The sequence below is a fragment of the Macaca fascicularis genome, chromosome 13, assembly GCF_037993035.2.
Source record: "Macaca fascicularis isolate 582-1 chromosome 13, T2T-MFA8v1.1".
NCBI lineage: Eukaryota > Metazoa > Chordata > Mammalia > Primates > Cercopithecidae > Macaca > Macaca fascicularis.
Genome location: NC_088387.1, coordinates 36,932,953 through 36,956,176, shown reverse-complemented (window position 1 = coordinate 36,956,176; position 23,224 = coordinate 36,932,953). Strand labels below are relative to the sequence as shown.

Genomic DNA, 23,224 nt, shown 5'->3' with positions numbered 1-23,224 from the left:
ATGTATTCTGCTATCCCTCTCCAGACTTCTTAATACCACATTTACACCATTTCTTTTTCTTTTTATCCTTTTTTTTAATTTTGACTTTTTTCAGTGGTTGCCCTAGATTTTGCAATATACATTTACAAATAATCTAAGCCCACTTTCAATTAACACAATACCATTTCAGGGGAAGTGTTAGTACCTTATAATAACAATTCTGTTTCTCTCTTCTATCCTAATTCCTCCCTTCCATCCCTTGTGTCATTGCTGTCATTCATTTTACTTATATATGAACATACATAAGCACATATATAATATATACATAGGCATACATAATCAAATACATTGTTGCTATAGCTATTTAGAACAAACTGTTATCTGTTAGATCAATTAAGACAAAGAAAAATTAAAATTTTCTTTTTTACCTTCAATTATTCCATCTTCCATGCTCTTCCTTTAGGTAGATCAGAGTTTCTGACCTATGTTATTTTTCGTCTCTCTAAAGAACTTCTTTTAATATTTCTTGCAAGGCAGGGCTACTGGCAACAAATTTTCTCAATATTTATTTGTCTGAGAAAGTCTTTATTTCGTTGCTTTTGGTGTTTTAGACATGAAGTCTTTGCCCATGCCTATGTCCTGAATGGTACTACCTAGGTTTTCCTCTAGGGTTTTTATGGTATTAGGTCTAACATTTAAGTCTCTAATCCATCTTGAATTAATTTTCGTATACGGAGTAAGGAAAGGATCCAGTTTCAGCTTTCTGCTTATGGCTAGCCAATTTTCCCAGCACAATTTATTAAATAGGGAATCCTTTCCCCATTTCTTGTTTCTCTCAGGTTTGTCAAAGATCAGATGGCTGTAGATGTGTGGTATTATTTCTGAGGACTCTGTTCTGTTCCATTGCTCTATATCTCTGTTTTGGTACCAGTACCATGCTGTTTTGGTTACTGTAGCCTTGTAGTATAGTTTGAAGTCAGGTAGTGTGATGCCTCCAGCTTTGTTCTTTTGACTTAGGATTGTCTTGGAGATGCGGGCTCTTTCTTGGTTCCATATGAACTTTAAAGCAGTTTTTTCCAAGTCTGTGAAGAAACTCATTGGTAGCCTGATGGGGATGGCATTGAATCTATAAATAACCTTGGGCAGTATGGCCATTTTCACGATATTGTTTCTTCCTATCCATGAGCATGGTATGTTCTTCCATTTGTTTGTGTCCTCTTTTATTTCACTGAGCAGTGGTTTATAGTTCTCCTTGAAGAGGTCCTTTACATCCCTTGTCAGTTAGATTCCTAGGTATTTTATTCTCTTTGAAGCAATTGTGACTGGAAGTTCATTCATGATTTGGCTCTCTGTTTGTCTGTTACTGGTGTATAAGAATGCTTGTGATTTTTGCACATTAATTTTGTATCCTGAGACTTTGCTGAAGTTGCTTATCAGCTTAAGGAGATTTTGGGCTGAGACAATGGGATTTTCTAAATATACAATCATGTCATCTGCAAGCCAAAATTGACAAATGGGATCTAATTAAACTAAAAACTTCTGCACAGCAAAAGAAACTACCATCAGAGTTAACAGGCAACCTACAGAATGGGAGAAAATTTTTGCAATCTACTCATCTGACAAAGGGCTAATATCCAGAACCTACAAAGAACTCAAACAAATTTACAAGAAAAAAACAAACAACCCCATCAAAAAGTGGGCAAAGGATATGAACAGACATTTCTCAAAAGAAGACATTCATATAGCCAACAGACACATGAAAAAGTGCTCATCATCACTGGCCATCAGAGAAATGCAAATCAAAACCACAATGAGATACCATCTCACACCAGTTAGAATGGCGATCATTAAAAAGTCAAGAAACAACAGGTGCTGGAGAGGATGTGGAGAAATAGGAACACTTTTACACTGTTGGTGGGATTGTAAACTAGTTCAACCATTACGGAAAACAGTATGGCGATTCCTCAAGGATCTAGAACTAGATGTACCATATGACCCAGCCATCCCATTACTGGGTATATACCCAAAGGATTATAAATCATGCTGCTATAAAGACACATGCACACGTATGTTTATTGCGGCACTATTCACAATAGCAAAGACTTGGAATCAACCCAAATGTCCATCAGTGACAGACTGGATTAAGAAAATGTGGCACATATACACCATGGAATACTATGCAGCAATAAAAAAGGATGAGTTTGTGTCCTTTGTAGGGACATGGATGCAGCTGAAAACCATCATTCTTAGCAAACTATCACAAGAACAGAAAACCAAACACCGCATGTTCTCACTCATAGGTGGGAACTGAACAATGAGATCACTTGGACTCGGGAAGGGGGACATCACACACCGGGGCCTATCATGGGGCGGGGGGAGGGGGGAGGGATTGCATTGGGAGTTATACCTGATGTAAATGACGAGTTGATGGGTGCTGACGAGTTGATGGGTACAGCACAGCAACATGGCACAAGTATACATATGTAACAAACCTGCACGTTATGCACATGTACCCTAGAACTTAAAGTATAATAATAATAAAAAATAAATTAAAAAAAAAAGAAAGTCTTTATTTCTCCTTCACTTTTGAAGGATAATTTCACAGGGTACAGAATTCTAGGTTGGTGGGATTTTCCTCATGTTTCACTCCACTCTCTTCTTGCTTGCATAGTTTCTGAGGAAAAGTCAAATGAAATTCTTATCTTTGCTCATCTATAGGTACAGTGTTATTTTTTTTTTTGTTTTTTTTTTTTCTGGCTTCTTTCTATATTTTTTCTTTAATTTTCTGTGGTTTTAAAATGACCTGCCTCGGTATAATTTTTAGGTATTTATCCTGCTTAGTGTTTTCTGAGTTTCCTGGATCTAAGGTTTGGTGGGTGACATTAATTTGGGGAAATTCTGTTATTATTCTTTCAAATATTTCTTCTGTTCTTTTCTCCCTCTCTTACCCTCTGGTATTCCTATTGCACACGTGGTACTCCTTTTGTAGTTGTACCATGGTTCTTGGGTATTATGTTGCTTTTCCAGTCTTTATTCTCTTTACTTTTCAGTTTCAGAGGTTTCTATTGAGGTACCCTAAAGCTCAGAGGTACTTTCCTCAGCTGTGTCCAATCTACTAATAAGCCTATCAAAGGCATTCTTCATCTCTATTATAGTGTGCTGGTTTTGATAATACATTTCTTTTTGCTTCTTTCTTTGGTTTTCCATATCTCTGCTTACATTGCCCAGCTGTTTCTGCATGCTGTCTATTTTATCCATTAGAGCCTTTCACGTATTCATCATCACTGTTCTAAATCCCTGTCCAATAATTTCAGCATCCCTCCCATGTCTGGTTCTACTGCTTGCTCTGTCTTTTCAAATGGTGGGGAGGGGTTGCCTTTTATTATACCTCATAATATTTTCTTGATGGCTGAACATGATGTAGGTTTAGAAAATAAAAAGAACTGGGCCAAAAGTAAGTTGGCTATAAGTAATGTAGAGTAAGGTGCAGCAGGAGGGAAAGTGTTCTATTGTCCTAGGATTAGGACTCAGTCTTTTAATGAGCCTATGCCAACTGTAAGCTTCATAAGTGTTTCTCACTTTTTTTCTCCCCCTGTTAGGTGGTACAGGGTGACTACAGTGGCCTAGAGCTGGGTAATTCCCTTCTCCCAGTGAAAGGCTAGAGCCAGCTGGAGCTGATGTTTCCCTTCCCCCAGGTCTGTTAGGCCCTGACAAAACTCTAGCAGGTTAGGCTCTGATTAATTATCCTGGCTTCTTATTAGGAAAAGCAGGGTGCTCCAGCCTATTTCATAATGGTTTCTTTTCCCCTCCCCTGCCAGAAGCATGAAGAGATTTCTTTTTTTTTTTTTTTTTCCAAATGTGATTTTTTTTTTTTCCTTTCCAACTTTTATTTTAAGGTCCAGGGTACATGTGCAGGATGTGCAGGTGTGTTCCATAGGTAAACATGTGCCATGGTGGTTTGCTGCACAGGCATTCACCCAGCATTCAGCCAGGCATTCAGCCCAGCATCCATTAGCTATTTTTCCTGACCCTCTCCCTCCTCCCACTCCCCACCCTCTGACAGGCTCTGGTGTGTGTTGTTCCCCACCATGTGTCCATGTGTTCTCATCATTTAGCTCCTACTTATAAGTGAGAGCATACAGTATTTGGTGTTCTGTTCCTGCATTAGTTTGCTAAGGATAATGGCCTCCAGCTCCATCCATGTTTCTGCAAAGGATATAATCTCATTCCTCTTTATGGCTGCATAGTATTCCAAGGTGCATATGTACCACATTTTCTTTATCCAGTCTCTCATTGATGGGTTTTTAAGTTGGTTACATGTCTTTGCTATTTATAATAATGCTGCAATGAACATACACATGTATGTGTCTTTATAACAGAATGACTTATATTTTTTTAAGTATATACCCAGTAATGGGATTGCTGGGTCAAATGGTAGTTCTGTTTTTAGCTCTTTGGGGAATCACTAAACTGCTTTCCACAGTGGTTGAACTAATTTACACTCCCACTAACAGTGTAAAAGCATTCTTTTTTCTCCACAACCTCACCAACATCTGTTGTTTTTCGATTTTTTAGTAATAGCCACTCTAGGCTGGGTGTGGTAGCTCACACCGGTGATCCCAACAACTTTGGGAGGACAAGGCAGGTGGATCATCTGAGGTCAAGAGTTTGAGACCAGCCTGACCAATATGGTGACACCCTGTCTCTACTAAAAATATAAAATTAGCTGGGCATGGTGGCACATGCCTGTAATCCCAGCTACTTGGGAGGCTGAGGCAGGAGAATCACTTGAACCCAGGAGGTGGAGGTTGCAGTAAGCCAAGATTGTGCCACTGCACTCCAGCCTGGACAACAAAAGTGAAACTCCATCTCAAAAAATATTAATAATAATAATAATAATAGCCATTCTAACTGGCATGAGATGGTATCACATTGTGGTTTTGATTTGCATTTCTCTATTGATCAGTAATGTTGAGGGTTTTTTCATGTTTGTTGGCTGCATGTGTGTCATCTTTTGAGAAGTGCTTGTTCATGTACTTTGCCCACTTTTTAATGGGGCTGTTTGTTTTTTCTTATAAATTTGTTTAAGTTCCTTATAGATGCTGGATATTAGACCTCTGCCAGATGCATAGATTGCAAAAATTTTCACATGATGGGATTTCTCTCAGATATTTACTCCAAGAACCTGGTTGAGCTCCTAGAGGTAAAATTCACAAAAGATGTGCCCCTCCACCCCATGACTGGATGCCCCTGGAGTTTTTAACTCTCAGACATCTCCACATCTAGCCTAAAGCAATTTATCAATTACAGCTGACATTTTCCTACCCTGGCACTGGCTCCTATGCTAGTTTGTTGTGATCCTGTGTATGTGACTGTCTGTGTCTCCAGTGTTGAGGGCAGAGGTATCTACAGGCATACCTCATTTTATTTCACTTCATTTTATTGCACTTCGCAGATGTCATGTATTTTATAAATTGAAGGTTTGTAGTAACCCTTCATCAAGCAAGTTTATCAGCACAATTTTTCCAACAGTTTGTATTTACCATGTGTATATGTGGTAATTTTAGTAATTTTCACAATATTTCAAACTTTTTTTATTATTATATCTGTTATGGTGATCTGTGATCAGTGATCTTTGATGTTACTATTGCGGTTGTTCTGGGAGCACCACAAACTGCACCCATACATGACAGCAAACTTAACTGATAAATGTGTGCTCTGACTGCTCCACAGACAGCCGTTCTGCCATCTCCCTCCTTCTCCTTGGGCCTTCCTCTTCTCTGAGACACAATAATATTGAAATTAGGCCAACTAATGACCCTACAATGGTCACTAGTGTTCAGATGAAAGGAAGAGTCACACACCTCTCACCTTAAATCAAAAGCTGGAAACGATTAAGCTTAGTGAGGAAGACATGTCTAAAGCCAAGATAGGCTGAAAGCTAGGCCTCTTGTGCCAAATAGCCTAATTGTGAATGCAAAGGAAAAGATATTGAAAGAAATTAAAAGTGCTACTCCAGTGAATACATGACTGATAAGAAACATAAAGTAACCTTATTACTGATAAGGAGAAAGTTTTAGTGGTCTGGATAAAAGATTAAACCAGCCACAACATTCCATTAAGCCAAAGCCTAATCCAGATCAAGGCCCTAACTCTCTTCAGTTCTATAAAGGGGGAAAAAGTGGTGAGGAAGCTGCAGAAGAAAAGTTCAAAGCTAGCAGACATGTGACTGAATTGCTGCAATCTCATAATAAAACCTGCATGGATGAGGAGATGCTTCTTATAGATTAGCAAAGAAAGTCATTTTTTGTTTGTTTGTTTCTTTGCTTTGAGACAGTCTCACTCTGTCACCCAGGCTGGAGTGCAGTGACACAATTTTGGCTCACTGCAACCTCTGCCTCCCAGGTTCAAGCAATTCTCCTGCCTCAACCTCCCAAGTAGCTGAGACTAACAGGTGCACGCCACCACCCCTGGCTAATTTTGTATTTTTGGTAGAGGAAGAGTTTCACCCTGTTGGCCAGGCTGGTCTTGAACTCCTGGCCTCAAGTGATTAGCCCGCCTCAGCCTACCAAAGTGCTGGGATTACAGGTGTGAGCCACCGTACCCAACCAAAAGTAGTTTCCTGCGATGGGATCTACTCCTGGTGAAGTAGCTAGCTTCAAACTTATTTTTCTAGCTAGCTTCATGAAGTTTCCTTCATGAAGTTGAAGCAAAGAAGTTATTTCCATAACATATAAGGTACAAGGTAAACTAGCAAACGCTGATGTAGAGGCTGCAGTAAGTTATCCAGAGCTAAGAACACTGATGAAGGTGGCTACACTAAGCAACAGATTTTTAATGTAGATAAAACAGCCTTCTATTAGAAGATGATGCCATATAGGACTTTCATAGTGAAAAAGGAGAAACCAACGCCTGGCTTCAAAGCTTTAAAGGCCAGGCTTACTCTAGTTAGAGGCTAAAGCAACTGGTGGTTTTAAGTTAAAGCCGATGCTCATTTACCACTCCAAAAACCTAGGGCCCTTAAGAATTACAAGAAATCTACTCTGCCTGTGCTCTAAAAATGAAACAACAGGGCCTGGATGACAGCATGTCTGTTTAGAGAATGGTTTACTGAATATTTTAACCCTTTTCCCGTTTGCCCTGAGAGTACTCATTGGCAGCGCAGAATTTGTACTTGTGGCTGCAGAATTTAACCCGAGATAACTTTGTCAGGAATTATCTCACTTTTATTATTATTTTCACATTGCTGTAGTATACTGACTTTGGAAACAAAAGGCATCATTCTATAGCATTCTGTTTTTAGTAGTGGTATTTCCACTTACAAAACATAGTAATTCTTGATCACTGAAAATGTCAAATCCTAGAAAGCATAACATTCCTGTGCATGATGTTAACATTGTTTTTTAATAGTCGTTGGCCCAAGATTCATTTGATGAATCTGATTTTTCCAAAATAGATGACTCTGATGATTTGGATGATTCTAATGTTAGTTCTGTTGAGAAATAACTCCAAGAACAGTTTTTACATTTTATTTTCACACTGAAAAGCAGTCAGATTTCTTTCAGCCTCACAGAGCATGTTTATGTAAAATTAAATGAGCACTGGCAGTGAGCTGCCCTTTTTTGTTCTAAATGAGAAAAGGGCTAAATCACGATTGAGAGTTACTGCTCAGAAAAAAAGACTCCTTTTCAAATATTGCTGCTCATTGGCAATGCACCTGGTCACTCAAGGCCTCTGAGGGAGATGTACAAGGAGATGAATGTTGTTTTCATGTCTGCTAACACAACATCCATTCTGTAGCCCATGGATCAAGGAGTACTTTCAACTTTCAAGTCTTATTATTTAAGAAACATATTTTGTGATGCTCTGTCTGCCATAGATAGTGATTTCTCTAATGGATCCAGGCAAAGTTAATTTTAAAACCTTCTGAAAAGGATTCATCATTCTAGATGTCATTAAGAACATTCATGATTCATGGTAAGACAGAATGTCAACATTAACAGGAGTTTGGAAACAGTTGATTCCAACCCTCATGGATGATTTTGAGGGGTTTAAGACCTCAGTGAAGGAAGTAACTACAGATGTGGTGGAAACAGCAAGAGAACTAGAATTAGAAGTGGAGCCTGAAGATGTGACTGAATTGCTGCAATCTCATGATCAAACGTGAATGGATGAGGTGTTGCTTCTTATGGATTAGCAAAGAAAGTAGTTTCCTGAGATGGGATCTATTCCTGGTGAAGATGCTGTAAATGTTGTTGAAATGACAACAAAAGACTCAGACTATTACATAAATATAGTTGATAAAGCAGTGGAAGGGTTTGAGAGAACTGACTTCAACTTTGAAAGAAGTTTTGCTGTGAGTAAAATGCTATCAAACAGCATCACAAGCACATAGATATCTTTCACAAAAGAGTCAGTGAACATGGCAAACATTATTGTCTTATTTTAAGAAACTGCCACAGTCACTCCAGCCTTCAGCAACTACCATCCTGCTCAGTCAGCAGCTATCAACATTGAGGTAAGACCCTCTGCCAGCAAAAAGATTATGACTTGCCAACAGCTCAGATGGTCATTAGCCTTTTTTAGCAATAAAGCATTTTTAAATAAAGGTATGTACATTTTTTAAACATAATGCTATTGCATGCTTAAATGACTACAGTATAGCATAGCAATAAATTTTATATGCACTGAGAAACCAAAAAATGAGTTGCTTTATTGCTATATTCACTTTATTGTAGTGCTCTGAAACTGAACCCACAGCATCTCTGAAGGATGCTTATATATAAATATACAATTACTTTTCGCAATGAATGGTAATACCATGTTCATAATAGGAGCTCATATTTTTATTTATCGTGTTCTTTCTTCCTTTCTGATGCTCCAAGTTTGCTTCTTTTCATCATTTCTTTTTGCTTAGGGAAATTCCCTTTAGCCATTCTTCATGGTAGATCTGCTGGCTACAAATTCATTTCCTTTTCCTTTATCTGAGAATGTCTTTATTTCCCTTCATTCTAGAGGGATATTTTCCCTGGGTATAAGATTCTGGAGTGACAGTTGTTTCAGTACTTGAAAGCTGTTGTACCATATACTTCCCATGTACACCATGAAATTCTATGCAGCCATTAAAAGGAATGAGATCATGTCCTTTACAGGGACATGGATGAAGCTGGACACCATAAACTCAGCAAACTAATGTAGGAACAGAAAACCAAACACCGCATGTTCTCACTTATAAGTAGGAGCTGGAAAATGATGGATTGATAGTTGCAGCAAACCACCATGGCACACATTTACCTATGTAACAAACCTGCACATCCTGCACATGTACCCCCCAGAACTGAAAATAAAACATTTTTTAAAAAAGATGTACCACTTCCTGTCATCCTCCATGGTCTCAGATGAGAATTTTGCTGTTATTCTGTGTGGGGATTTTTCCCTGTTGGTAAGGTGTCATTTCTTTTTTTTCTTCTGGCTGCTGCTAAGATTGTTTTCATTGTCTTCCGTGTTTAGAAGTTTGACTATGTTGTTTCTTCATATGGATTTCTTCGGGTTTATCCTGTTTGAGATTTGATCAACGTCTTAAATCTGTAGGTTCGTGCTTTTTGGCAAATGTGTGACATTTTCAGTCATTATTTCTCTGAATACTTCTTCAGCTCTTTCATCTTTCCCCATCGTTTGAGACTCCAATGACACAAATGTTAGATCTTTTGTTATATTTCCATAGGTCTCCAAGGGCTGCTTATTTTTTTTTTCAGACAATTTTCTCTGTCTTGTTCAGATTGGGTAACTTCTATTATTCTGTCTTGCAGTTTACCAGTTCTTTCTTCTATCCCTTCCATTTTGCTCTTGAACCCATCTGTTGATTTTTTATTGTATTTTTTCAGTTCTGAAATTTCTTTTTTTTCTTTTTTATTATTATTATACTTTAAGTTCTAGTGCATAACGTGCAGGTTTGTTACATATGTATAATTGTGCCATGTTGGCGTGCTGCACCCATCAACTCGTCAGCACCCATCAACTCGTCATTTACATCAGGTATAACTCCCAATGCAATCCTTCCTCCCTCCCCCCTCCCCATGATAGGCCCCATATGACCCAGCCATCCCATTACTGGGTATATACCCAAAGGATTATAAATCATGCTGCTATAAAGACACATGCATACGTATGTTTATTGCGGCACTATTCACAATAGCAAAGACTTGGAATCAACCCAAATGTCCATCAGTGACAGACTGGATTAAGAAAATGTGGCACATATACACCATGGAATACTATGCAGCCATAAAAAAGGATGAGTTTGTGTCCTTTGTAGGGACCTGGATGCAGCTGAAAACCATCATTCTCAGCAAACTATCACAAGAACAGAAAACCAAACACCGCATGTTCTCACTCATAGGTGGGAACTGAACAATGAGATCACTTGGACTCGGGAAGGGGAACAGTTCTAAAATTTCTCACAGGTTCTTTGTATATTCTTTTTTCTTTCTTTTTTTTGGCTGAGATGTCCTTATATTCTTTTGTTTCTAATGTGTTCATAATGGGTTCTTAAAACATTTTCATGATGTCTGTTTTAAGATAATGATCTCACCTGTGTGTAGTCACATGCACCTATAGTCCTGGCTAGTCAGAAGGCTGAGGCAGGAAGATTGTTGGAGCCCAGGAGTTCAAGGCCAGCCTGGGCAGTATAGTGAGACCGTATCCCTTAAGAAATAAAATACATTTGTCAGACAGTTTTAACATCTCTCTTATCTCAGTGTTAGCATCTATTGATTGTCTCTCTTAGTTCAGTTTGAGATCTTTCTGGCTTTTGATATGATGAATGATTTTTATTGAAACCTACTTATCTGAGATATTATGTTATGAGACTCTAGATCTTATCTAAACTTGTTTTAGCTGGCTTTTCCTGATGCCACACCAGCAAGAGAAATTAGAAATGCAACTTTGTTACTGCCAGGTGGGGATAGAATTCAAGTTTTATCGGTGTCTGGTGGGAGCAGTCATTTCTGCTGTGTAGGGGTGGGAGTTCCAGCTCCCTGGCAGTCCTCCAGTGATATTGTCCTGGATAGAAGAGTAGAAATACCTCATTACTGCTCCCCACGTAACCTCCACTGATGCCACAGGGAAGACAGCTATATTACCCCTGGACAGTGGTAAAAGTCCTAACTCTCCACTGAGCCTCCTCTGATGCCACCCATCAGAGAGAGGAAGGGGTGCTTCATTATTCCTGGGGAGGGCTGGAAGTCCAGGCTTCCCATATGGTCTCCACTAATACCAAAGGGAGTATCATTACTTCCCAGTGAGGATGAAAGTACATCCCTATATGGCCTTCTCTGACACCATGGGGGAATGAGGAGAGGAATTTCAGGAGACTTGTTACACCCTAGCTAGAGTGGAAGTCTGGGCTCCGTACTCAGTATCTGCTGGTGTGGGTAGGAATAAATACCTCAGGAGTTTTCAGCGGTGTTTGGTTAGAGTAGAGCAGTTATTGCCTAAAAGTTTTCTGTCTTGCTGGGCTGCCCCTTTCCTGGTCCTTTGGATAAAGGCGGTAAGCTTTTCCTAGGGCTTTTTTTTAAAAATCTGTGCCCATTGGCATTTCTGGATTGCCAGGATGTAAAAGACAAAAAGACACAAGAGACTCGACACTGTTACTGCTTGCATCTTAAGTACCTAGCCAATCTGCCTTCTCTCTACCTTTCAGAGTCTTCTTTCATTTATTTTACTTAATGTACAGGGATTTTAGTTGTACTTAATGGAAGGAATAGGGAAAAGTAAGTCTGTTCCATCTTTCCGGAGAAATAAGTTGGTTGACATTTTCATGTATTACCTTTAATACATTTCTATTTTTACAGCTGTTGCTTTTTCAATTAGTTACATATCTTAAGCATCTTTTTCATGTTAGTATATATGCATGAGTCTATTTTTTTGTACTGCTGCTAGACTGCTATTATGTAAGATGGTACTTTGAGACATAATAAACCTATAGAACTATTTTAATGTGAAAGGTCTTATATATGGACATTTAGATTTTTTCCTAATTGTTTTCTATGCTAATAATGAACATTCCTATACATATATCTTTGCACAGGTATGATATTTCTACAAGGGAGATTCCTGGAAGTAAGTTTCCTAGGTTATAGGGTTTCCACATTTTTTATTTAAATAGATTCAATCAAATTGTCCTCCAAAGATGAGTTACCCTTTTACATTTACATAAGTGGTTTTATGAAGGTGCCTATTTCCCCATAAGTGTTTTAAAGAGAGGCCAAATGTAGTAGCCTATTTTAATATTCATTTCTGTAACTATTAGAGTCATTGGGTGTCATTTCCTATGTTCATTATTTATTTATAATTATTATTCTTGGAGCATGTTCCTATTGTACTCTTACTTACTGATTTATAGAAACACATAACCTTTATCTGATATAAACATTGGAAATGTTTTTCTAAGTCTCTCATTCATGCTTTAGGTTTGTATATAAAGCCTTTTATCTCACAGAAGTTTGATTTTTGTCTGTTTGTTTTTCTTTTTTCACTCTGTCAACTTCTTTTTACAGTTGTAGATATCCTGCCTTTCTTAGAAAGACCGCCTTACCACAATGTTGCAAAATCTAGCTCTTGTACTTTCTTCTAGTACTTTGGTCACTTTATGTAAGGTTTTAACTGTATCACAGATGTATTTGTGTATATAATGTGAAGTAAAGATTTAGCTTCTTTTTTCCCATAGAAACATCTCATATCAACTGTTTCCTATAGAAACAGTCACATTTTTCCTTCCTCCCTTCTTGCATAAAACTAATTTTAATTCTATATTCATCTTATTTTTCTGAATAGCCACATACAGTTATGAGCATATGTAAATGATTTTAGGAAAATTTGAACTATAAATATAATTTTAAATATAATTTTTAAATAATTTTAAATTTTTAAGTGAGATATTTTATAATTTTTTAAATAATTAAAAATAAGTTCATCACCTTCTATATGCTTGATACTGTGCCATGTACTGTGAGAAATACAGAAAGAAACACAAAAGATATTGCTTACTCCCAAGAAGCTCCTAATATACTTATGAACATTGGTCTACTATACAGAAAACAAACAAAATCATACATGATATCAGAGAAATGATAGATTCTGGTACAGCATGTAGGACAAACTAATACTGTACATGTTCAGAAGAGAAAGATCAATGAGAAACAATAAGACTCATAATATTTCATTGATTGTAACAAATATGGGAAAAATCAATGACCAGTTGCTCCTAATTGATTTTATTTTTGTTTTGACAGTGGAATCATATCTGACCTTTTTCCTGGAGTCCAAATTCCAGAACATGATTATGGTATTTTACAGTCAACAATTGTGGATGTCATGAATGGACAAAATCTTCAGCCTGAGATGTGTATGGTTAGAAAGGTGATACAGTTTTATGAAACAATGCTAGTAAGGCATGGTGTTATGTTAGTTGGACCAACAGGAGGTGGCAAGACCACAGTTTACCGAATACTAGCAGAAACTTTAGGGAATTTACAAAAACTTGGGATAGAAAATCCCTTTTACCAAGCAGTTAAAACATATGTTCTCAACCCTAAATCAATTACCATGGGCGAATTATATGGAGAGGTTAATAACTTAACCTTGGAATGGAAAGATGGTTTGATGGCACTAAGTGTCCGAGCAGCTGTGAATGATACTTCAGAAGACCATAAATGGATCATCAGTGATGGGCCAGTAGATGCTCTTTGGATTGAAAACATGAATACAGTGCTGGATGATAACAAGATGCTTTGCCTGGCTAACAGTGAGAGGATTAAACTCACACCTCAAATTCACATGCTTTTTGAGGTAAGTGTACACATTACTGTGGAGTGAAATCATTCATTAAATTGGCATACCATCATTACATTTTTTCTCACACTGATGTAGCCTTTACTATCTATAATGTCTATTATTATGTTCTGTTTACTTACTTATTAAATTATCCTTTTGTAATAGATTGACAGTCAAAGTCTCAAATGTTCTTGTCTCTATAAATAGGAAGTACAATAAATTCTGGCTTCCCTGAGAGAGGGAGAGAGGAAGAAAGAGAGAGAGAGAGCACTTTGTATCATTTGAAGTGCATTTTAAATTTAAAAATTATTATATTTAATAAGAATAAATTATCCCACTGTGATATGAATATTTGATGAGGGATTGGGAGAAGAATGTGGACCAAGTACAGCTACAAACATTATGAAGGATGCCACCTGTGTTCTATTCATTCATCAAATACTGATTGAATGCCTACTATGTGCTAGGGATTCTAATACAAGAATGAAAAGGAGAAAAGAGAAAAGCAAAGAGAAGAAAGAAAAAATAGCCCTGCCCATAGAATTTGACAGTATCCTCCTGTACTTGTGGGAATTTTTTCGCCTTATACTCATTTAAGTTTGTTCTTGCATTTCTAATTACTTATTGCTCTCCCACTCTCTTCCACACAAAGCCTTTCAATGTTAAGTTAGACTTTAAAAGTGTGAATCATTTTATAAGTGTGAACACTGAAGTTGGAGAAATAAGGAAGTATCATATTAGCGGTTTCCTGCTCAACTTTCTTCAACTTTAGGTGCAAGATCTGCGGGTTGCCTCCCCTGCAACTGTCAGTCGATGTGGAATGGTGTTTGTGGATCCTGAAGAACTGAAATGGATGCCTTATGTTAAAACTTGGATGAAGGGTATTTCTAAAAATGTAAGTGCAATCAGATATTCCCCAATATCTCCATCTGTCAGGACTCACGTTGCCTTCTAGTGCACAAATAACAATATGTTAAGGACTCATGGTGCTTGATTGAGGGGACTTCATTATTTTACCTAGTCCTCCCTATGGATTCCTAGAATCCTCCAGGAATGTTTATATACTCCCCAAATCTGTCCTCATTTCTTGTTACCCCAGCCTGCCAGCCGGCCTACTCACACTTCCTCCTGCCTATTCTGTCTGGCTTCTCCCCAGACTGAAACACAAGCCACTTTTGTGAGTCCCTAAAAACACAACTACAACAGCCTGAGGCATTGAGACTTTGCAGAAAGCTTGGGAGTAATAAAACAAAACCAAAAGGAAGAAAAATAATATTTAAGTCTAGACCCTAACTGTCATTGTTTTTGGATTTTCAGAGCCCCTAACACCTATGACAGCCAAAGATAAAAGAAAACCCATTTACATCCTACCCCAATTGTAGGTGCGAGACCTAAGACACATACTAACCTCAGAGGTACAATTCCACCCAAATTGAAGAAAAGCTTATACATTGTTATTCAAAACAAATCAGTTTCATACTACTTTCTGTAGCTTCTCCATTCTAACACAGAATTTTTCTCTTTAGCTTAGCTGAACAAGTAGTCCTTTGAGATGTTTCCCCCACATCTCATCCCCTACTCCAAATAAGCCGTCTTCATCTCTGCCTCTCCCCCTCCAAAGATGAGCCAGAAAACTATTGTTTTCCTCCTTTCTTTGCATGAACATTTTAAGAATATTATGGTCTAGTCTCAGAGTACCTTATTAAAGACAGTAATTCTCAGAATTGAGAGTTTATCATTGGCTACCTTAAGACTTTTAACTTTTCTGAATTCACTTTTTTAAAATTAGCAGACATTTTTATGCCTAGGGCAGTTTTAAGTTTATAGAAAAATTGAACAGAAATGAGGGTTCCCATGTACTCCCTCACCCCCAAACAGTTTCACGTATTATTAACACTGCATAAATGGTGAACCAGTATTCGTACATTATTATTAACCAAAGTGCATACTTTGTGTTAGAGTTCACTCGTTGTGTACAATTTATGGGTTTTGAAAAATGCATAGTGTCATGTTTCCACCATTATAGTATCAGGCAGAATAGTTTCATTGCTCTAAAAATCCTCTGAGCTCTACCTTCTGAATATCATCCCTCCTCCCCATCCCTTAACCCCTGCAACCACTGATCTTTTTACTATCTCTGTAGTTTTACCTTTTCTAGAATGTCATACAGTTGAAATCGTATAGTACATAGCCTTTTCAGACTGGCTTTTTTTTACTTGGTAATATTCATTTAAGGTACTTCCATGTCTTTCTGTGGTTTGGTAACTTATTTCTTTTTAGCATTGGATATTTTTTTTACAATCTTCACATTGTATAAATATTTCATCTTCTATTCTCATAACAGTGTGTTTCCCAGAGTAGAGGTTAAGTTTAATGAAATTCAACTTACCAGTTTGTTCCCTCATGGATGATGCCTTTGGTGTCATACCTAAGAAGTCATCACCAAGCCCAAAGTCATGTAGATTTTCTCCTGTTATCTTCTAAAAACTTCATATTTTGTGTTTTGCATTTATAATCCATTTTCAGTTAATTTTTAGGAAGGGTATAAGGTCTGTGTCTAAATTCGTTTTTTTGCATGTGTATATCCAGTTGTTCCAGCACCATTTGTTGAAAAGACTGTCCTTTCTCCATCGGATTGCCTTTGCTTTTTTGTTAAAAATCAATTGACTGTATTTATGTAGATCTATTTCTGTGCTCTCCATTCTGTTCCATTGATCTACTTGTCCATTCTTTCACCAATAACCCACTGTCTTGATTACTGCAGCTGTATAGTAAGTCTTGAATTTGGGTAGTGTCAGTTTTTCAACTTTGTTCTTTTTCTTCATTGTTGTGTTGGTTATTCTGGGTCTTTTGCCTTTCCATATAAACTTTAGAATCAGTTTGTCAATTAATCCACAAAGTAACTTGCTGGAATTTTGACTGAGATTTTGTTGAATTTATAGATAACATCGGAGAAATTGACATCGTAAGACTCTTTAGTCTTCCTACCCATGAATGTGGTATTTCTCCCTATTTATTTAGTAGTTCTTTAGCTTCTTTCATCAGAGTATTATAGCTTGTCTTATATAGATCTAGTACATATTTTGTTATATTTATAATTCATTTATTTTTGGCACTAATGTAAATTATATTGTATTTTTAATTTCAAATTCCAATTGCTCCTTGCTGGTGTATAAGAAAATGATTGACTTGTATATGTTAACCTCATATCCTGCAACTTTACCATAATTACCTATGAGTTCCAGTTTTGTTTGTTTTGTTTTGTCAATTTAGGTAGATTTTCCACATAGACAATTATGTTATTTGTGGACAAAGACAGTTTTACTTCTTCCTTCCCAATCTGTATATCTTTTATTTCCTTTTATTGTCCTATTGCATTAGCTAGGACTTCAGGACAAAGTTGAATAAGAGTAGTGAGAGGGACTGAATTCACTTTTAAATATTTTATGTATTGGCAGCTTAAGAAATAATTATGAAATTAACACCTCTGAACCCATTGCCAGACCAAGAAATAGAATGCAATCAACTACCCATAATTTCCCCCATGTATCCCTTCCCAGTCATAAAAGGTTTCCTTAAAATTTAATTTGTTTAATATGTTGTGATAGTTATAGCCTTTGGTCTAAAGATCACTGAATATATAGAAATATCCAGATTTTAACCAACCCAATTCTAAACTGAATTATGTATTTATCAGGTCTTGCCAAACTATCATTTGTTTCATTTTCAGCTGAATGAGGAAACCCAAGAATATATATTAAATCTTTTCCAACGTTATGTTGATGAAGGTTTACATTTTATCAATAAAAAGTGCAGCCAAGCAATTCCACAAGTGGACATCAGCAAAGTTACTACACTCTGTTGCTTATTGGAGTCCTTGATACTTGGGAAAGATGGAGTTAACTTGGCAATGGTATGAAGAGTTTTCTTACTGCTATGAAGCTAGAAAAATTAGATTATTGTATAAATTCCTTGCAAAGAAATGACTCCATTCTAAAATATAACCATTTGATTTTTAAGTTAATTTTTCAGGGGACTAATAGCTATGATTACATTCATAGAATCTCAAAGTTACAAGGAACGTTAGCATGTATAGTTCATTCCTCTACTCAATTTTGAATTCTCTTACAGTCTACAACATATTCCCAATACAAGATATTCTCAATCTGCTTACATACCTTCATGCAGGTATTTAAAAAATTATAATAATCAGTTGAAAGACAAACTTGGACTTTTTTTCCCTACATATTCCTTCTCATTCATTTTCTCATCAGTGATTATAATATATAACTATAAGAAAACACTACTCTGTGAACCATTGCATGAAGTGTAAGAAACATACACTGTGCCCATTTAAAAATGTGTTAGTCTAAATGGAAGAAAAATACCTTTACACTTTGCAGCTTAGGATTCTTTTTATGTTTATATATAAAATATTAAGTCTGTTTCTCTTTATCCTTTCAGGAACAAACAAAACTGAACACTATACTGTGTCAGACTTTTGTATTCTGTTATTTGTGGTCTTTGGGTGGAAACCTAATGGAAAACTATTGGGATTCTTTTGATACATTTATTAGAACACAATTTGATGATAATCCTGATGCCAGGGTAAGAACCAAATAAATTACATTTTAGCATAATAATTCTGAATCATTAAAATTAAATTTTAAGATTAAAACTTTAAAAGCTTTAGTTCCATTGAAAATATAACTTATACACTAAGCTGGTTCCTAAAAGTGTTCATGTTTTTCTAACCATAGATAACATTTATCATATTTTTTAAGTCAGAAGCCCTCTCCTAGTCATATTAAAAAAGTAAGATGTGTAAGTGTATAAAAACTCTCTACTGTAAACAACTATTGAATTCTAGTCAGTAAATTTATTTTTCACAGTATGAAAATAATAATGTGATTGGTTAGCTATTCTGAATTGCTGGAATGTACTTGGTATATATTCTAAGATTGACTAAATAAGTAAATATATTGAGAATAATGGCAATGAATTTCTCACTGTTAGAGACGGGATTTAAAAATATGGAGGGAGAAAAATTAGAATGCACTCTGTTTTATTGGATTGGAATTGCAGGTCTCAGTACTCATTGATATTCAAAATGTTAACATACATACATGTAATTGTATGAAAATTGCCTGGGCACATGGCTCACACCTGTAATCCCAGTATTTTAGGAGGCTAAAGCAGGAGGACCACTTGAGGCCAAGAGTTTGAGACTAGCCTGTGCAATATAGCAACACTCCTGTTTCTACAAAAAAAGTTTTTAGTATCCAAGCTCAATGGTGCACACCTGTAGTTCTAGCTACTCAGGAGGCTGAGGCAAGAGGATCTCTTGAGCCCAGGAGTTTGAGGCTGCACTGAGCTATGATCTTACCACTGCACTCCAGCCTGGGCAACAGAGCAAGGCTCTGTCTTTAAATAAATAAGTAAATGTATGAAAATTGATGTGTGTATACATCAATTTTCTAGTCCATTTTATATAGATAAATTTTTATATACATATAAAATTTTATGTACATGTAATTTTCTAGTCCATGTGCTGAAAGGAACTAGACACAAAGACACCTTGATAGCAGCAATGAGCATATCTGGTATACTTATTTTTAAATACTATTGTCATCCTCCACTAAAGAAAATGAGAAATTCCTAGTAAAATAGTTGATTTCAAGACTGGATCAGGGAAAATACAAAACAACTCTTTTATGTTGCATAGTAAAAAAGTGCTCAAAGAATGATGTGACATGTCAAAAGAACACAGAAGGCAGTTTGAAGAGACTTCCACTGGTCAAAGCTGGATAGATTTAAGCATCAAAATCAATAATCATAGTATAGGATCATAACCCTTTTAGTAAAATAAAAATCTGTAATAAAATAAAAATAAAAATCCATACTCATAATAAAAATATGCATGACTAAATAAGTAGGGAAGAAAGAAAAACTCTTTCTTATAGCTAATGCAAACTAACCTATGCAGAAGGAATAATGGATAAAGTTAGAAAGTCATCACCTTGCAACCATTATTGTAATAATTGATTTAGGCAGGAATCACCAATGAATACTGAAATTGGTGGGTAGAGGTTTCATGATAAGCAGTACTTACATAGTTTCTAAGTATTTACTAAACAAAACAAAACAAAAAAAGCAAAAAAAAACAAACTTGTAAACAGCACCTTAGCTACATGATCAATTTAACTTAATTAGTGGGTAGAGATTTCATGATAAGCAGTATTTACATAGCTTCTAAGTGTTTACTTAAAAAAAAAAAAAAACCACGTGTAAACAGCACCTTAGCTACATGATCAATTTAACTTAACTAACATCAAGGCAAACCTGTGCCTGCTTCCTAATATGGGGCACTGTGAAAGATGTAATCTTGCTTCTGTGATATTTATTTCAAAAATGTATAACTTGAATCTAATCATGAGGTTACACCTGGAAAACCCAAACCAATGAATATTTTTTAAAATAAACTGGACTATATTCTTCAAATATATCTATGTCATAAGAGACAAAGTTGAGAGACTTTTCTGAATAAAAGGAGACTAAAGAGAGATAATTAAGTGCAATGCATGATCCTGGATTGGATCTTAGACTTGGAAAAATATAGCTATAAATTATATTATTGGAAAAAATGGCAATATTTGAATATAGAATGTAAATTAAATAATATGTCAGTATTCAATAAATTTTATCACATAAGTATTTTTTTAAAATATGTCTTTTTGTCTTCATCCTTGCTGTCTTTGGATAACCCAGATTCTTATTATTTCTTCCATGGGCTATTAAAATATCCTATTTATTATTCCTTTGCTTTTGCTCCAGTCATATCTAATTCACCCTCTCTACCAGTATTTTTAAAGTTAAGGTCACAATCTATTAATTGGTCATGAAATCAAGTGAAAGGGTCACAACCCAGTTTTTAAAAAGGAAATATCCTCTACTACAACTTTCAGTAAACACTATATCGGAGAGTCTAACCAGTGCAATAAGGCAAGAAAAAGAAATAAAACATATAAACTTTGGAAAGGAAAAAGTAAAATAGTCATTATTTGCAGAAAAAAATGACTGAATATGTAGAAAATCCTAAACAATATACAAACAAATGATTACAATTAATAAGTACATTAGTAAGGCCCTTGGATATAAGGTCCACAAAGAGTTAATGAATGAAAATTTAAAAGAATACCATTTATAAAAGTAACAAAATACCAACTACTTAGGAATAAAATTAATGAATGATGTGAAAAACCTCTGCTGAAAAGTACAAAACATTGTTGAGAGAAATTTTAAAAGATCTGTATAAATGAAGAGATATACTATGTTCATGGATTGAGATACTTTTATTAAGTTATCAGTTCTTTCCAAAATATTTTGAAGATTCCAGGCAACTTCAGTCCCAAAATCCCCAACAAAATTTTTCCATGAAATCTGACAATCTTGTTCTAAAATTTATACAAAAAGATAAAATAACTGAGATAATCTTGAAGGAACACACATTTGGAGGACTTAAACTACATGACTTGAATAATTCAAGACAATAAAACAGCAGCAATTCAGAGTGTGGCATTGGTGAAAGGATATCAAATAGACAAACTAATATTGACAAAGAAGTGGAAGAAAGAAGCCTTCTGAGGTGTTGTACATGTTCTATATTTTAATCTAGGGTGGTTATATTAATATTTATATATATGAAATTCTCTAAAATAGACTCTTAATATTTGACAAAAAAGGTTATGTTATACCTTGAGGTTTAAAAAATATGTAGAATAGAAAGTAGAGTGAATTGAGGAGGTTCCAAGATAGCCAAATAGGAACAACTCCAGTCTACAGTTCCCAACATGAATGATACAGAAGACGGGTGATTTCTGCATTTCCAATCGAGGTACTGGGTTCATCTCACTGGGGCTTATCAGACAGTGGGTGCAGCCCACAGAGCGGGATAGGGCATCACTTCACCCAGGAAGCACAAGGAGTTGGGTAATTCCTTTTCCTAGCCAAGGGAAGCCGTGACAGACGGTACCTGGAAAATCAGGACACTCCCACCCTAATACTGCTCTTTTCCAACAGTCTTAGCAAACAGCGCACCAGGAGATTATACCCCACGCCTGGCTTAGAGGGTCCTATGCCCACAGAGCCTCGCTCAGTGCTAGCACAGCAGTCTGAGACTGAACTGCAAGACAGCAGCAAGGCTTGGGGAGGGGCGTCCACCACTGCTGAGGCTTGAGTAGGTAAACAAAGCAGCCAGGAAGCTCTAACTGGGTGGAGCCCACTGCAGCTCAAGAATGCCTTTCTGCCTCTGTAGACTCCACCTCTGGGGGCAGGTCATAGCTGAACAAAAAGCAGCAGAAACTTCGGCAGGCTTAAATGTCCCTGTCTGACAGCTTTGAAGAGAGTAGTGGTTCTCCCAGCACAGAGTTTGAGATCTGAGAACGAACAGACTGCCTCCTCAAGTGGGTCCCTGACCCTTGAGTATCCTAACTGGGAGACACCTCCCAGTAGGGGCTGACCGACACTTCATACATCTGGGTGTCCCTCTGAGATGAAGCTTCCAGAGGAAGGATCAGTCAGCAACATTTCCCATTCTGCAATATTTGCTGTTCTCCAGCCTCCGCTGGTGATACCCAGTCAAACAGGGTCTAGAGTGGACCTCCAGCAAATTCCAGCAGACCTGCAGCTGAGGGTCCTGACTGTTAGAAGGAAAAAAACAAACAGAAAGGATATCCACACCAAAACCCCATCTGTACATCACCATCATCAAAGACCAAAGGTAGATAAAACCACAAAGATGGGGAGAAACAAGAGCAGAAAAGCTGAAAATTCTAAAAATCAGAACACCTCTTCTCCTCAAAAGGAATGCAACTCCTTTCCAGCAATGGAACAAAGCTGGATGGAGAATGACTTTGATGAGTTGAGAGAAGAAAGCTTCAGACGATCGGTAATAACAAACTTCTCCGAGCTAAAGGAGGATGTTCGAACCCATCGCAAAGAAGCTAAAAACCTTGAAAAAAGATTAGACAAATGGCTAACTAGAATAAACAGCATACAGAAGACCTTTAATGACCTGATGGAGCTGAAAACCATGGCATGAGAACTACATGATGCATACACAAGCTTCAGCAGCCAATTTGATCAAGTGGAAGAAAGGGTATCAGTGACTGAAGATCAAAAAAATAAAATGAAGAAAAGAAGTTTAGAGAAAAAAGAGTAAAAAGAAATGAACAAAGTCTCCAAGAAATATGGGACTATGTGAAAAGACCAAATCTACATCTGATTGATGTACCTGAAACTGATGGGGACAATGGAACCAAGTTGGAAAACACTCTGCAGGATATTATCCAGGAGAACTTCCCCAACCTAGCAAGGCAGGCTAACATTCATATTCAGGAAATACAGAGAACAC

At 36.6% G+C, this 23,224-nt stretch overlaps 1 protein-coding gene across 1 annotated transcript in view; it reads left to right on the top strand.

Annotated features, from left to right (window-relative positions):
* The window catches only part of DNAH6 (dynein axonemal heavy chain 6), a 367,549-nt gene that overhangs the window by 190,315 nt on the left and 154,010 nt on the right, over window positions 1-23,224 (top strand). The window contains exons 34-37 of the mRNA XM_005575454.5: window positions 13,272-13,827; window positions 14,585-14,707; window positions 17,543-17,725; window positions 18,277-18,420. Of these exons, the coding sequence (XP_005575511.2) occupies window positions 13,272-13,827; window positions 14,585-14,707; window positions 17,543-17,725; window positions 18,277-18,420 (1,006 nt within the window). The remainder of the gene's footprint in view (window positions 1-13,271; window positions 13,828-14,584; window positions 14,708-17,542; window positions 17,726-18,276; window positions 18,421-23,224) is intronic.